This window comes from Bubalus bubalis, chromosome 16 (assembly GCF_019923935.1).
Source record: "Bubalus bubalis isolate 160015118507 breed Murrah chromosome 16, NDDB_SH_1, whole genome shotgun sequence".
Taxonomy (NCBI): Eukaryota; Metazoa; Chordata; class Mammalia; order Artiodactyla; family Bovidae; genus Bubalus; species Bubalus bubalis.
The window spans coordinates 2,754,396-2,766,147 of NC_059172.1; the positions used below are offsets into that span (position 1 = coordinate 2,754,396).

General features: G+C 45.4%; 1 protein-coding gene across 1 annotated transcript; it reads left to right on the forward strand.

Moving 5' to 3' along the window:
- Positions 1 to 508: 508 nt before the first annotated feature.
- On the forward strand, positions 509 to 1,453 carry LOC112579403 (olfactory receptor 9I1). Its single transcript, XM_025265838.3, has one exon. The coding sequence runs from the start codon at positions 509 to 511 to the stop codon at positions 1,451 to 1,453; it is 945 nt and encodes a 314-aa protein (XP_025121623.3).
- The last annotated feature ends 10,299 nt before the right edge of the window (positions 1,454 to 11,752 follow it).

The following is an 11,752-nucleotide window of genomic DNA, read 5'->3' on the forward strand; positions in this document are numbered from 1 at the left end:
TCCCCTTCTCCTCCTGCCCCCAATCCCTCCCAGCATCAGAGTCTTTTCCAATGAGTCAACTCTTCGCATGAGGTGGCCAAGGTACGGGAGTTTCAGCTTTAGCATTGTTTCTTCCAAAGAATACCCAGGGCTGATCTCCTTCAGAATGGACTGGTTGGATCTCCTTGCAGTCCAAGGGACTCTCAAGAGTCTTCTCCAACACCACAGTTCAAAAGCATCAATTCTTCAGCGCTCAGCTTTCTTTATAGTCCAACTCTCACATCCATACATGACCACTGGAAAAACCATAGCCTTGACTAGAAGGATCTTTATTGGCAAAGTAATGTCTCTGCTTTTCAATATGCTATCTAGGTTGGTCATAACTTTCCTTCCAAAGAGTAAGCGTCTTTTAATTTCATGGCTGCAGTCACCATCTGCAGTGAGGAGAGAAAACATCTGTTCTTCAATTTTGAGATTTATTTTTTCCCATTTCATTCTCAACCTCAGATCTCCAGTCTATGTGGAATCCATGGCCAAGAATAATCTCACCATAGTAAATGAGTTCATCCTCATGGGTTTTCCTGACTATCCTGAGTTGGAGATCCCCCTCTTCATGGTGTTTCTGAGTTTCTATCTAGTCACCCTTCTGGGCAACCTGGGCATGATCATTCTGATCCAGGAGGATGTCCGGCTCCACACCCCAATGTACTTCTTTCTGAGCCACCTCTCCCTGCTGGACACCTGCTACACCTCGGTCATCACCCCTCAGGTCCTGGCCACTCTGGCCACGGGCAGGACAGTCATCTCCTATGGCCAGTGTGCAGCCCAGTTCTTCTTCTTCACCATCTGTGCAGGCACAGAGTGTTTCCTGCTGTCGGTGATGGCCCTCGATCGCTACGTGGCTGTCAGCAGCCCGCTGCTCTACACCGTGACCATGCCTCCCAGGATCTGCTGGGCGCTGGTGCTCGGAACCTACGTCTGTGGGCTAATGGGCTCCATCCTGCGTACCTCGTGCACATTTACCCTCTCCTTCTGTGACGACAATCAGATCAACTTCTTCTTCTGTGACCTCCCACCCCTGCTGAAGCTGGCCTGCAGTGACACAAAAGATGTGGAGATTGTCATTGTCTTTTTTGGCAACTTTGTGATTTTGGTCAATGCCTTGGTCATCCTGATTTCCTACCTGCTTATCATCAAGGCTGTTTTGAAGGTCAGCTCTTCAGAGGGCAGGGCTAAGGCTTTCTCCACGTGTGCCTCCCACCTCACTGCTGTGGCTCTGTTCTTCGGGACCCTTGCCTTCATGTATCTGCGGAGCGCTTCAGGCACATCCCTAGAGGAAGACAAGGCAGTGTCTGTCTTCTACACTGTGATCATCCCCATGCTGAACCCTCTGATCTATAGCCTGAGAAACACAGATGTGAAAGCAGCCTTCAGAAAGGTCGCTGGTAGGTTCCAGGTGTCCCAGAGCATGTAGATCTGGGTGAAAGGCTCTCTCGGTCCATTTTGTTCCCCATATCAACCTATCCTAACAGGCCCCAGCAGTATATGCAGCCCGCATCCTCAGAGAGACAGTAATTACACAGGCACACAAGAAAGACTGCAAGTCAGCAGCAACATGGATGGACCTAGAGATTATCATCCTAAGTGAATTAAGTCAGAAAAAGAAAGACAGGTACCATACTATATCACCTATTCGGTTCACTTCAGTTGCTCAGTCGTGTCCTACTCTTTGTGACACCATGCTCTGCAGCACGCCAGGCTTCCCTGTCCTTCACCAACTCCCGGAGCATACTCAAACTCAAGTCCATCGAGTCGGTGATGCCATCCAGCCATCTCATCCTCTGTCGTCGCCTTCTCCTCCCACCCTCAATCTTTCCCAACATCAGAGTCTTTTCAGATGAGTCAGTTCTTCGCATCAGGTGGCCAAAGTATTGGACTTTCAGCTTCACCATTAGCCCTTCCAATGAATATTCAGGACCAATCTCCCTTAGGATGGACTGGTTGGATCTCCTTGCAGTCCAAGGGACTCTCAAGAGTCTTCTCCAACACCACAGTTCAAAAGCATCAATTCTTTGGCACTCAGCTTTCTTTATAGTCCAACTCTCACATCCATACATGACTATTGAAAAACCATAGCCTTGACTAGATGGACCTTTGTTGGCAAAGTAATATCTCTGCTTTTGAATATGCTATCTAGGTTGGTCATAACTTTCCTTCCAAGGAGTAAGCATCTTTTAATTTCATGGCTGCAGTCACCATTTGCAGTGACTTTGGAGCCCAAAAATATAAAGTATCTCACTGTTTCCGTTATTTCCCCATCTATTTGCCATGAAGTGATGGGACTGGATGCCATGATCTTAGTTTTCTGAATGTTGAGCTTTAAGCCAACTTTTTCACTCTTCTCTTTCACTTTCATCAAGAGGCTGTCTAGGTCTTCTTAACTTTTGCCATAAGGGTGGTGTCATCTGCATATCTGAGGTTATTGATATTTCTCCCGGCAGTCTTGATTCCAGCTTGTGCTTCCTCCAGCCCAGGGTTTCTCATGATGTACTCTGCATAGAAGTTAAATAAGTAGGGAGACAATATACACCTATGGTGGGATTTAAAACATGACCCAAAAGAGCTTATCTACAAAACAGAAGCAGACTCACAGATGCAGAGATCAGACTGTGGTTGCCACGAGGAAGGGAGGATGGAGATGAGTAGGGAGTTGGGGTTAGCAGATGTGTGAATGAGTCTGTGCTTCCGACTCTTGAGCCCCCATGGACTGTAGCCCACCAGACTCCTCTGTCCATGAGTTTTCCAGGCAGGAATACTGGAGTGGGCTGCCATTTCCTTCTCCAAGGGATCTCCCTGACCCATGGATGGAACCCAGGTCTCTTGCATCTCCTGCATTGGCAGGCGAGTTCTTTACTAGATGAGCCACTGGGGATGCCTGGGGGTTAACATATGCAAGCTCTTATATATATCAGGGATAAACAACAAGGTCCTACTGTATGGCACAGGAAACTATATTCAATATCCTGTGATATCCTTTATAAACCATAATGGAAAAGAATATGAAAAAAGAATACATTATGTGTATATATATATGTATGTGTAAGTGAATCACTCTGCTATACAGTAGAAATTAACACAACATTGTAGAGCAACTATACTTTAATAAAAAAATTTTTTTTAATTTTAACTGTGTATATGATTACCCTTGTTTCCAGCAATTCAAGTGTACTTCCTTCTCTTGCTCCCAACCCCACTCCGTTCCTTAGAACCCAGAAGTCTCAAGCTGCTCACTGACATCGTCACTCTCAGTGTCTTGGAGGCCCCGGGAGACTTCAGTTACTCTTCCCCAACCCAGTGCTCTTTGTGCCCAGACTTGGGTTTCCCATCCTGTCCTTCCCAGTTTTGCCCCCGTCAGTTCTGCCTTCTTCTCTGGGACAAGGATTATTTCTGAAGATACCAGTGGGTAAAGCTAAATAGTCTTCTGTGGCAGCCTGGATGGGAGGAGAGTTTGGGGCAGAATTGATACACGTATACGTAGGACTCAGTCCCTGCATCATTCAGCTAAAACCATCACAGCATTGTTAATCGGCTATACTCCAATACAAAATGAAAAGTTTTTTTTTAAAAAAGCTAGTCTTTTTTTTTAATGCAGAAGTGACTGATTCCCTCAGTAAGTGGGGAATGTTGTATAAGACAAAAGTGAGTCTCTGCCCAGACTTATAGAACAACATACACCAAGAGGGAAGGTGGAATGGATCGGGAGATTGAGGTTGGCATATATACACTATCGATATCATGCATAAAATATGTAACTAATGAGAACCGACCCTGTAGCTCTGACAGCTGTCCTCAATGCTCTGCTCTGTGGTGACCTAAATGGGAAGGGAATTCAAGGAGGAGGCGATATGTGTATACATGTGGCTCATTCACCTTGCTGTACAGCAGAAACCAACACATTATTGTAAAGCAACTGTACCTCAGTGTTTACAAAGTGAGTCTCTAAATGGTCACGGGAAGGGAGGGGTTAAGAAACGAGCCTTCCTCCTCACATCCTAGATTCTCGAGTGTCTCTGCTCCTGGTTCACACCAGAACAATGGAATTTGCAAATCTGCAAGTTGCCTTCCCACTTAATCCCTCATTTTTTTCCTATTTAATGTTACTCTGATGCCTTCAAGATGAATTAAGCCTTTGGGAGTGTTTCCTCAAGGACCAAGTCTTTCGTTTCTGAAGGATATGGAGCATGGCCTCCCCTCCTGACTCATATTGCCTGCCTCATACACGGTTCTCCCCACCAAGCATCCCGTATCCAGGAAAGGCAAGGTCAGAGAGCAAAGGAAAAGGCTGCATCACATATTATCTTCTCTAGCAAAAGATCTGGTAAGAGGGGAAAGTAACTGTAAGTCCTTCACAAGACTGAGAAACCCATTAGGGCAGAGTCTGTTTTCTGCAGGCTGAACTCGTCCCCAGGTCCAGAGCTTGAACCAGAGGAGTGCTCAGTAATTGCTTTGAACCCGTTTTTATGGCACATGCATGGTCTCATCTGAGCCTCATAAAAGTGGCAAATACAGAAGCCACGGTAGCATAAAGATCCCCATTTTGCAGTTAAGAAAGCACTCTCTCACAGTCCCTTTGGGCCTTTGCTCAAAGTCCTTTTATTCAGTTTATAGCAACAGACAAAGGCATGACTCTCAGAAGCAGGCTTGTATTCGAATTCCAGTTCTACCACTAATTCACTGTGACAACTGGGATAAGCGGTTTAATGTCTCAAATCCTAAATTTCCTCAAGTCTAAAACAAATATAACAACTTTTAATTCAGGAGCATATTGCAAAAATTAAATAAAGTGATGAAAAAGAAATCCAGCACCAATCAGTTGCTCAGTATATATTGTTCTCTTTCCTCCTCTTTCGTTCACTTTCTGATGTCAACCCTGGCCCTTGCCACAATTCCATAGCCACAAGCAAATATTAAATAGATCATGAGCAAATGAAAAGGCAAGACAATGAACACAGAAACATTCCTTTTCAACTAAGAAATAAAATGAATATGGATGTTTAATTTTGAGGGCGGGGTAGGAGGAGTGAGTGTGTTTATTTGCATCCCACATACTCAAGGGCAACCCAAGGATGTCCTTTTTTTGAATGTGTTGCTGTGTGCCCAATGAATCCCTCTAACCTGTCTTGAATTTATGAGAAGTTGATCCTCCATGCCCCTCCACATGGGAACAGCTGATTTGTTGAGACAGCCTGCCCGGCTGCCTGCAGCTGTTCTGTTCAGAGGTCAGCACCTGACGTGAATATAAGCTGCTCCCTGGGCATGCGAAGCTCGACATATGCAAGATCAAGCGGAGGAGACCAGACTGACCAACGTAGAGGAGTCAAGGGGGCGATGACAGTGAAGTAGCTATTCAAAGAGAATCTGCGTCTGGGTCACCAGGGAGCATTAAGTAGAGTGCTCTTTTCTGTACAATCTCATTAGTTATCTGTTTTATGCTGTTGTTGTTTAGTCGCTGAGTCGTGTCTGACTCTGCGACGCCATGGACTGTAGCCCACCAGGCTCCTCTGTCCATGGGATTTTCCAGGCAAGAGTACTGGTGTGGGGTGCCATTTCCTCCTCCAGGGTTGTATTTTATATATAGTACCAGTATGTATATATGTCAATTCCAATCTCCTAATTCATCCCATCCCCATCTTTCCCCTTGGTAGGTATCCAAACATTTGTTCTGTATGTCTGGGAAGGAAATCAAAAGAGAGAGGGCACATATGCATACATATAGTGTGTGTATATATACATATATATATTTATATATATATAGCCAATTCACTTTGTTATGTAGTAGAAACTAAAACAACATTAGGGGAAGCTGATAGCACCCCACTCCAGTACTCTTGCCTGGAAAATCTCATGGACGGAGGAGCCTGGTGGGCTGCAGTCCATGGGGTTGCTCAGAGTCGGACATGACTGAGCGACTTCACTTTCACTTTTCACTTTCATACATTGGAGAAGGAAATGGCAACCCACTCCAGTGTTCTTGCCTGGAGAATCCCAGGGACAGGGGAGCCTGGAGGGCTGCCGTCTGTGGGGTCACACAGAGTCGGACACGACTGAAGCGACTTAGCAGCAGCAGCAGCAGCAACACAGCATTGTGAAGCAACTACACCCCAATTAAAAAAAAATTTTTTTTTAAAGAACCTGCAACAAAAGACTAAGGAAGACCACGGACAGTTCCCATTCCCTACTTTCCATTGCACTGAAGTCAGTCAGACACAGTCACGTTCTTGCTTCCTTAAGACACATTCTGCTAAGTTGCTTCAGTCGTGTCTGACTCTGTGCAACCCCGTAGACGGCACATTGGGATCCTATAATAAACTCCCCTTTGGGGACTAGCTCGAGCTTGGTCATCAGGATCAGAGGACTCCATCCTCACAGAACTCTAACAGAAAGGACCTCTTTAGCATGTTGCAGCAGGTCTGCCCTCATTGACACTCATTTCATCCACACTCTTTGAATAAACAAAGGACTGGTCTCAGTATGAGACATGGTAAATAGTGTAAACAAAGAGTGTGTCTACACTTCTGTCATTCTCCCATTATAGGAGAAACCGCCCTACTCGTCGCCGTTTGCTTAGGTAACTACGGTTCTGGCGCTTGACTTTGCCCTTCCGGTGGTCAGACTAAACAAGCCCACGGATTGTTTCATCAATCCGTGAACAGAGTGGAGAACCATGAGATGCTCTCGACTCATACAATGGTGATTACTAAGCAGGAGCAAAAGGTATCTCCGCCTTGAGGATTTAAACTGAAAAATATGGGGAAAGACTATGTTAGCAAAGAAATGAGACTCACAAATGATGATAAGATACAGAGAGAAGGGCTGAGTCAGGCTTACGGGCAGATCAAGAAGAAATGAGCAAATGTCAGATGCTGAGAAAGCAGCCAGAGAGACCAGTCCCTGGTGCTACATGAGATCTATCCGAGTCTTGAATTCTGTTTCAGACTGAGTTGTAGCATTGCCAGTAAGTCGCCCAAGAAATCCCTGTCTCCCTTCTGGAGCATAAATATCTTAACCATAAACCCTTATTCTATAGATAATCTGAGTGCTCTCTTTTACAATCTAAAGAACCTAATAACTCATTGTCCTGACTCCTAATAAAATATTATTATTATTACAGCTAAGAGTTATGCCCATTATATGCAAAAAAAAGTCTAAAAACTTTTAAATGTCTTAACAACCCTATGATGTAGGTGCAGTTATTATCCCCACAGAAGGGTGAGGCACACGTGACCTCAAAATTCTCGAAGCCAGCCTTCAGCAATATGTGAACCGCAAACTTCCAGATGGTCAAGCTGGTTTTAGAAAAGGCAGAGGAACCAGAGATCAAATTGCCAACATCCGCTAGATCATTGAAAAAGCAAGAGAGTTCCAGAAAAACTGGATCACAATAAACTGTGGAAAATTCTGAAAGAGATGGGAATACCAGACCACCTGACCTGCCTCTTGAAAAACCTATATGCAGGTCAGGAAGCAACAGTTAGAATGGGACATGGAACAACAGACTGGTTCCAAATAGGAAAAGGAGTACATCAAGGCTGTATACTATCACCCTGCTTATTGAACTTATATGCAGAGTACATCATGAGAAACGCTGGACTGGAAGAAACACAAGTTGGAATCAAGACTGCCAGGAGAAATATCAATAACCTCAGATATGCAGATGACACCACCCTTATGGCAGAAAGTGAAGAGGAAGTAGAAAGCCTCTTGATGAAAGTGAAAGAGGAGAGTGAAAAAGTTGGCTTAAAGCTCAACGTTCAGAAAACTAAGATCATGGCATCTGGTCCCATCACTTCATGGCAGATAGATGGGGAAACAGTGGAAACAGTCAGACTTTATTTTTCTGGGCTCCAAAATCACTGCAGATGGTGATTGCAGCCATGAAATTAAAAGACACTTACTCCTTGGAAGGAAACTTATGACCAACCTAGATAGCATATTCAAAAGCAGACATATTATTTTGCCAACCAAGGTCCGTCTAGTCAAGGCTATGGTTTTTCCAGTGGTCATGTATGGATGCGAGAGTTGGACTGTGAAGGAAGCTGAGCACCGAAGAATTGATGGTTTTGAACTGTGGTGTTGGAGAAGACTTTGAGAGTCCCTTGGACTGCAAGGAGATCCAACCAGTCCATTCTGAAGGAGATCATTCCTGAATATTCACTGGAAGGACTGATGCTGAACCTGAAACTCCAATACTTTGGCCACCTCATGCGAAGGGTTGACTCATTGGAAAAGACTCTGATGCTGGGTGGGATTAGGGGCAGGAGGAGAAGGGGACAACAGAGGATGAGATAGCTAGATGGCATCACTGACTTGATGCACATGAGTTTGAGTGAACTCCGGGAGTTGGTGATGGACAGGGAGGCCTGGCGTGCTGCAATTCATGTTGTTGCAAAGAGTCGGACATGACTGAGCGACTGAACTGAACTGAACTGAGGGGTGATGTGGGTTTCCCTGACAGCTCAGTTGGTAAAGAATCAGCCTGCAATGCAGCAGACCCCAGCTTGATTCCTGGGTTGGGAAGATCCCCTGGAAAAGGGAAAGGCTACCCACTCTAGTATTCTGGCCTGGAGAATTCCATGGACTACAGCCCATGGGGTCGCAAAGAGTCGGATACGACTGAGTGACTTTCACTTTCACTTTTCATAGGGGTGAGAAAACTAAGACATCGAGAAGTTAAGCTGTCCAAGGTCACAGAAGCAAGGCTCCTGATTTGAGCTCAGAGGATCTGGCTCCAGAAAGTCGACTCTTATTTACCAGTTTATATCGCCTTTGAACACCAATTTATAAAAGTTGTGCCTTCTCTGGTACAGAATCACTTAAGGGAAAATAGCCCAGGCGTCACTTTGCAGCACACCTGAAACTAACACAACATTGTGAATCACTCGTGCGTGTGCTCACGCACACCCCGTTGTGCGACCCCAGGGAATGTGGCCCACAGTGCTTCCCTGTCCATGGGACTTCCCAGGAAAAAGTACTGGAGTGGGTTACCATTTCCTTTTCCGAGGGATCTCCCCAACCCAGAGATCAAAGTTGCATCTTCTGCATTGGCAGGTGGATTCTTTACCACTGAGCCACCTGGGAAGCCCAACTATACTCCAATGTAAAAATAAAAATTAAATTAAAAATAAATAAGTTTCTCCCAACAACAACAGAAAGGACTTACTCATTAGGCTCTTTCTCCAAGAATCATAGAAGATGGTTTTCCTGCTTGGGAACTTGGGAGTCGTGTGAAGGGACATTCAAAAGTCAGTCAGGGACAATCCAACGGTCAATAGGTCAGAGAAGACAAGATAAATAAAATTTTAAAATGTATTTAACAAGGAGAGAAACTTACTTAGCCTAAATGCCTATACACCTGCAAGTTCTTGGCTAAACAGCTGGGTAGAAAATGAAAGAGATTGTATAGAAGAGTCATTCAGTAAAAAATGTATTCAGTGCCTACACTGACCCTATTATCTGTGACGGGTAAGATGGGACCAGGGCACTTAAGTCAGCTTCAGCTGACTTGTCCCAGTCAAGTCTTGTCTTGACTTGACACTTGACAAGACAAGTCTTGTCCCAGACAAGACAGCTCTACCGATGCTTGAGAGGCTGAAAGCAACAGTAATTTCTCAGATCCACCAACCCACTAAGCTGTGTCCAAGTTGCCTACATTCAATCCCTCTGGAATAAAAGGAACGAGAGAATACTTCCTTCCCAATGTTTCCTGCAGACCTCCGAGAAGAAAGGGTCTGCACAAGCATTCTTACCACCCCCCCCCCCATTATCATTCTACAAGACTATTCATTTACCTCACTCAGGTCTCTGCTGAAATGTTGCCTCATTTGAGAGAAAGCCGTCTTGACCACGATATTAGAACAAAGCTCCCCTGCTGCGCGTCACCCTCTCCCACTGCTCTGCTACTTTACTCTTCAGGACACGACAAGGCCTGGTCTCTATTTGCCTGTTTGGTTTTACCCCCACCTCCGGTAGAATGTAAGTTCCACGGAAGCAAGAACTATCCATTGTTTTTAGTGAGCTCCCTGAATCACAGTAGGCGCTCAATAGAGACTTACAGAAAAGCAGAAAGCTTTAAATGAATAGGATTTCCATTTCTGGCAAGATGGTGGCCTAGGATTTTCTGACCACACTGGCCTTAAAACATGTAAAGACATAAAACAAGAGCACCTAGAAAGATAAGCAAGTGAAAAGATACTAAGAAATCAAGGGCTAAACATCCAAGGCAAAAAAGAGAACCGCAAGAAGTTAGCAGAGTACTGAGGCTCTGTTTGCCATCTGTAGCATCTCCCCAGGAGGATGTGTTAGTTGTCTATTATTGTTAACTTGGCAGCTTAAAGCTGCAAACGTTCCCTGCCACCATTTTTATAGGGCCAGGAATCCAGGCACCAGTTGGTTGGGCCCCTCCCTCAGGGTCTCCCACAAAGCAGCGATTAGCATGTTGGCCTCAGGGTCTCCCACAAAGCTGCGATTAACACCTCGGCCAGGGCTGCAGGTTAAGGCATGGCCGTTGGCAAGACTTGCATCCTTCCCCACTGGAAGCCAAATATGTCCGTTCCTTGCACCATGGACCTCCCCATGGGGCAACTCATGACATGACAGCTGACTTTTCTCAGAGAGAATAGCTCAATACAGGCACCAGCAGTTTTTTGAAACTTAATCTCAAAAGTAATGCCCCATCACACTTAATGTACTACAGGTGAGTCACTAAATCCAGGCCATTCTCAAAAGAGTAAATCACTCAAAGATGTGCATACTGGACGGCAGGGATCACTGGGGCCACCTTGGGGGCTGCCTACCTCATCATGCCCTCTGACCCCAAATGATTCATGTTATCCAGCTAGGACTGGTGAAGCAACTAGCCTCTTAGCCAGCCTCCTTTGCAGCTAAGTATGGACACACAGCTTAGCCAATAGAGTGTTTGAATAAATGGTGCAGACCGTCCCAACAAGCTCTGCTTCCTCCCATCCTGCTAGCTTGAGGCCATTAAACACTGTGACCTTGGAAGGTTGACGGTCAAAAAGCCACAGGATGACTCACTACTTGAAGGCTTTCTATTCTTCTGATCTAACACAACATTGTAAAAACAACTATACTCCAATATAAATTTTTTTTTATTTTTTAAATTAAATAAGTTGAAGAACTAAACACTTCTCCCACAGAATATTTTAGAAGGCAGGTGTTTAAACTAAAGAATGTCTAATGCTCAAAACTCTACTACAATAGAGAATGGGAAAATAACCCAGGAACGGCTCACTGAGACCTGAGAACATCCAAATGGGGTTTAGACAGCTTTCCCAGAGGCAGTAAGACTTCAACTGGGTCTCAAAGGAAGCAGAATCCCTGAGCAGAACAGACTGATGGGGCGAGACCACCCTGATTGAACGCAGCGCGGTTTCACAGTCCCAGGCTCCTCCCCACCTTAGCTACTTGCCGTCATCATTTCTGATCAGCCCTCACAGCCCTCAGCGGGCAGCTGAGAAACCACGTGGCCTCAGATGAGACGTGCGCCCTCCCCCTCCGGGTCTGCTTCCTCATCTGTGATGCGTCAGAGCAGGCCTGGGTTGACTGCTTCCTGCCAGCCCCAGAGGACGTGGCTCAGAGATGACATTGCTCTTTCCCTGAAGGGCTCACGGAGGAAGGAGCACGCAAAACAGTGTCATCCAAGACTGGTCTGCCACTTACCCTCCTGAGCTTTGAATCCTTAGCCCCGTGGTTT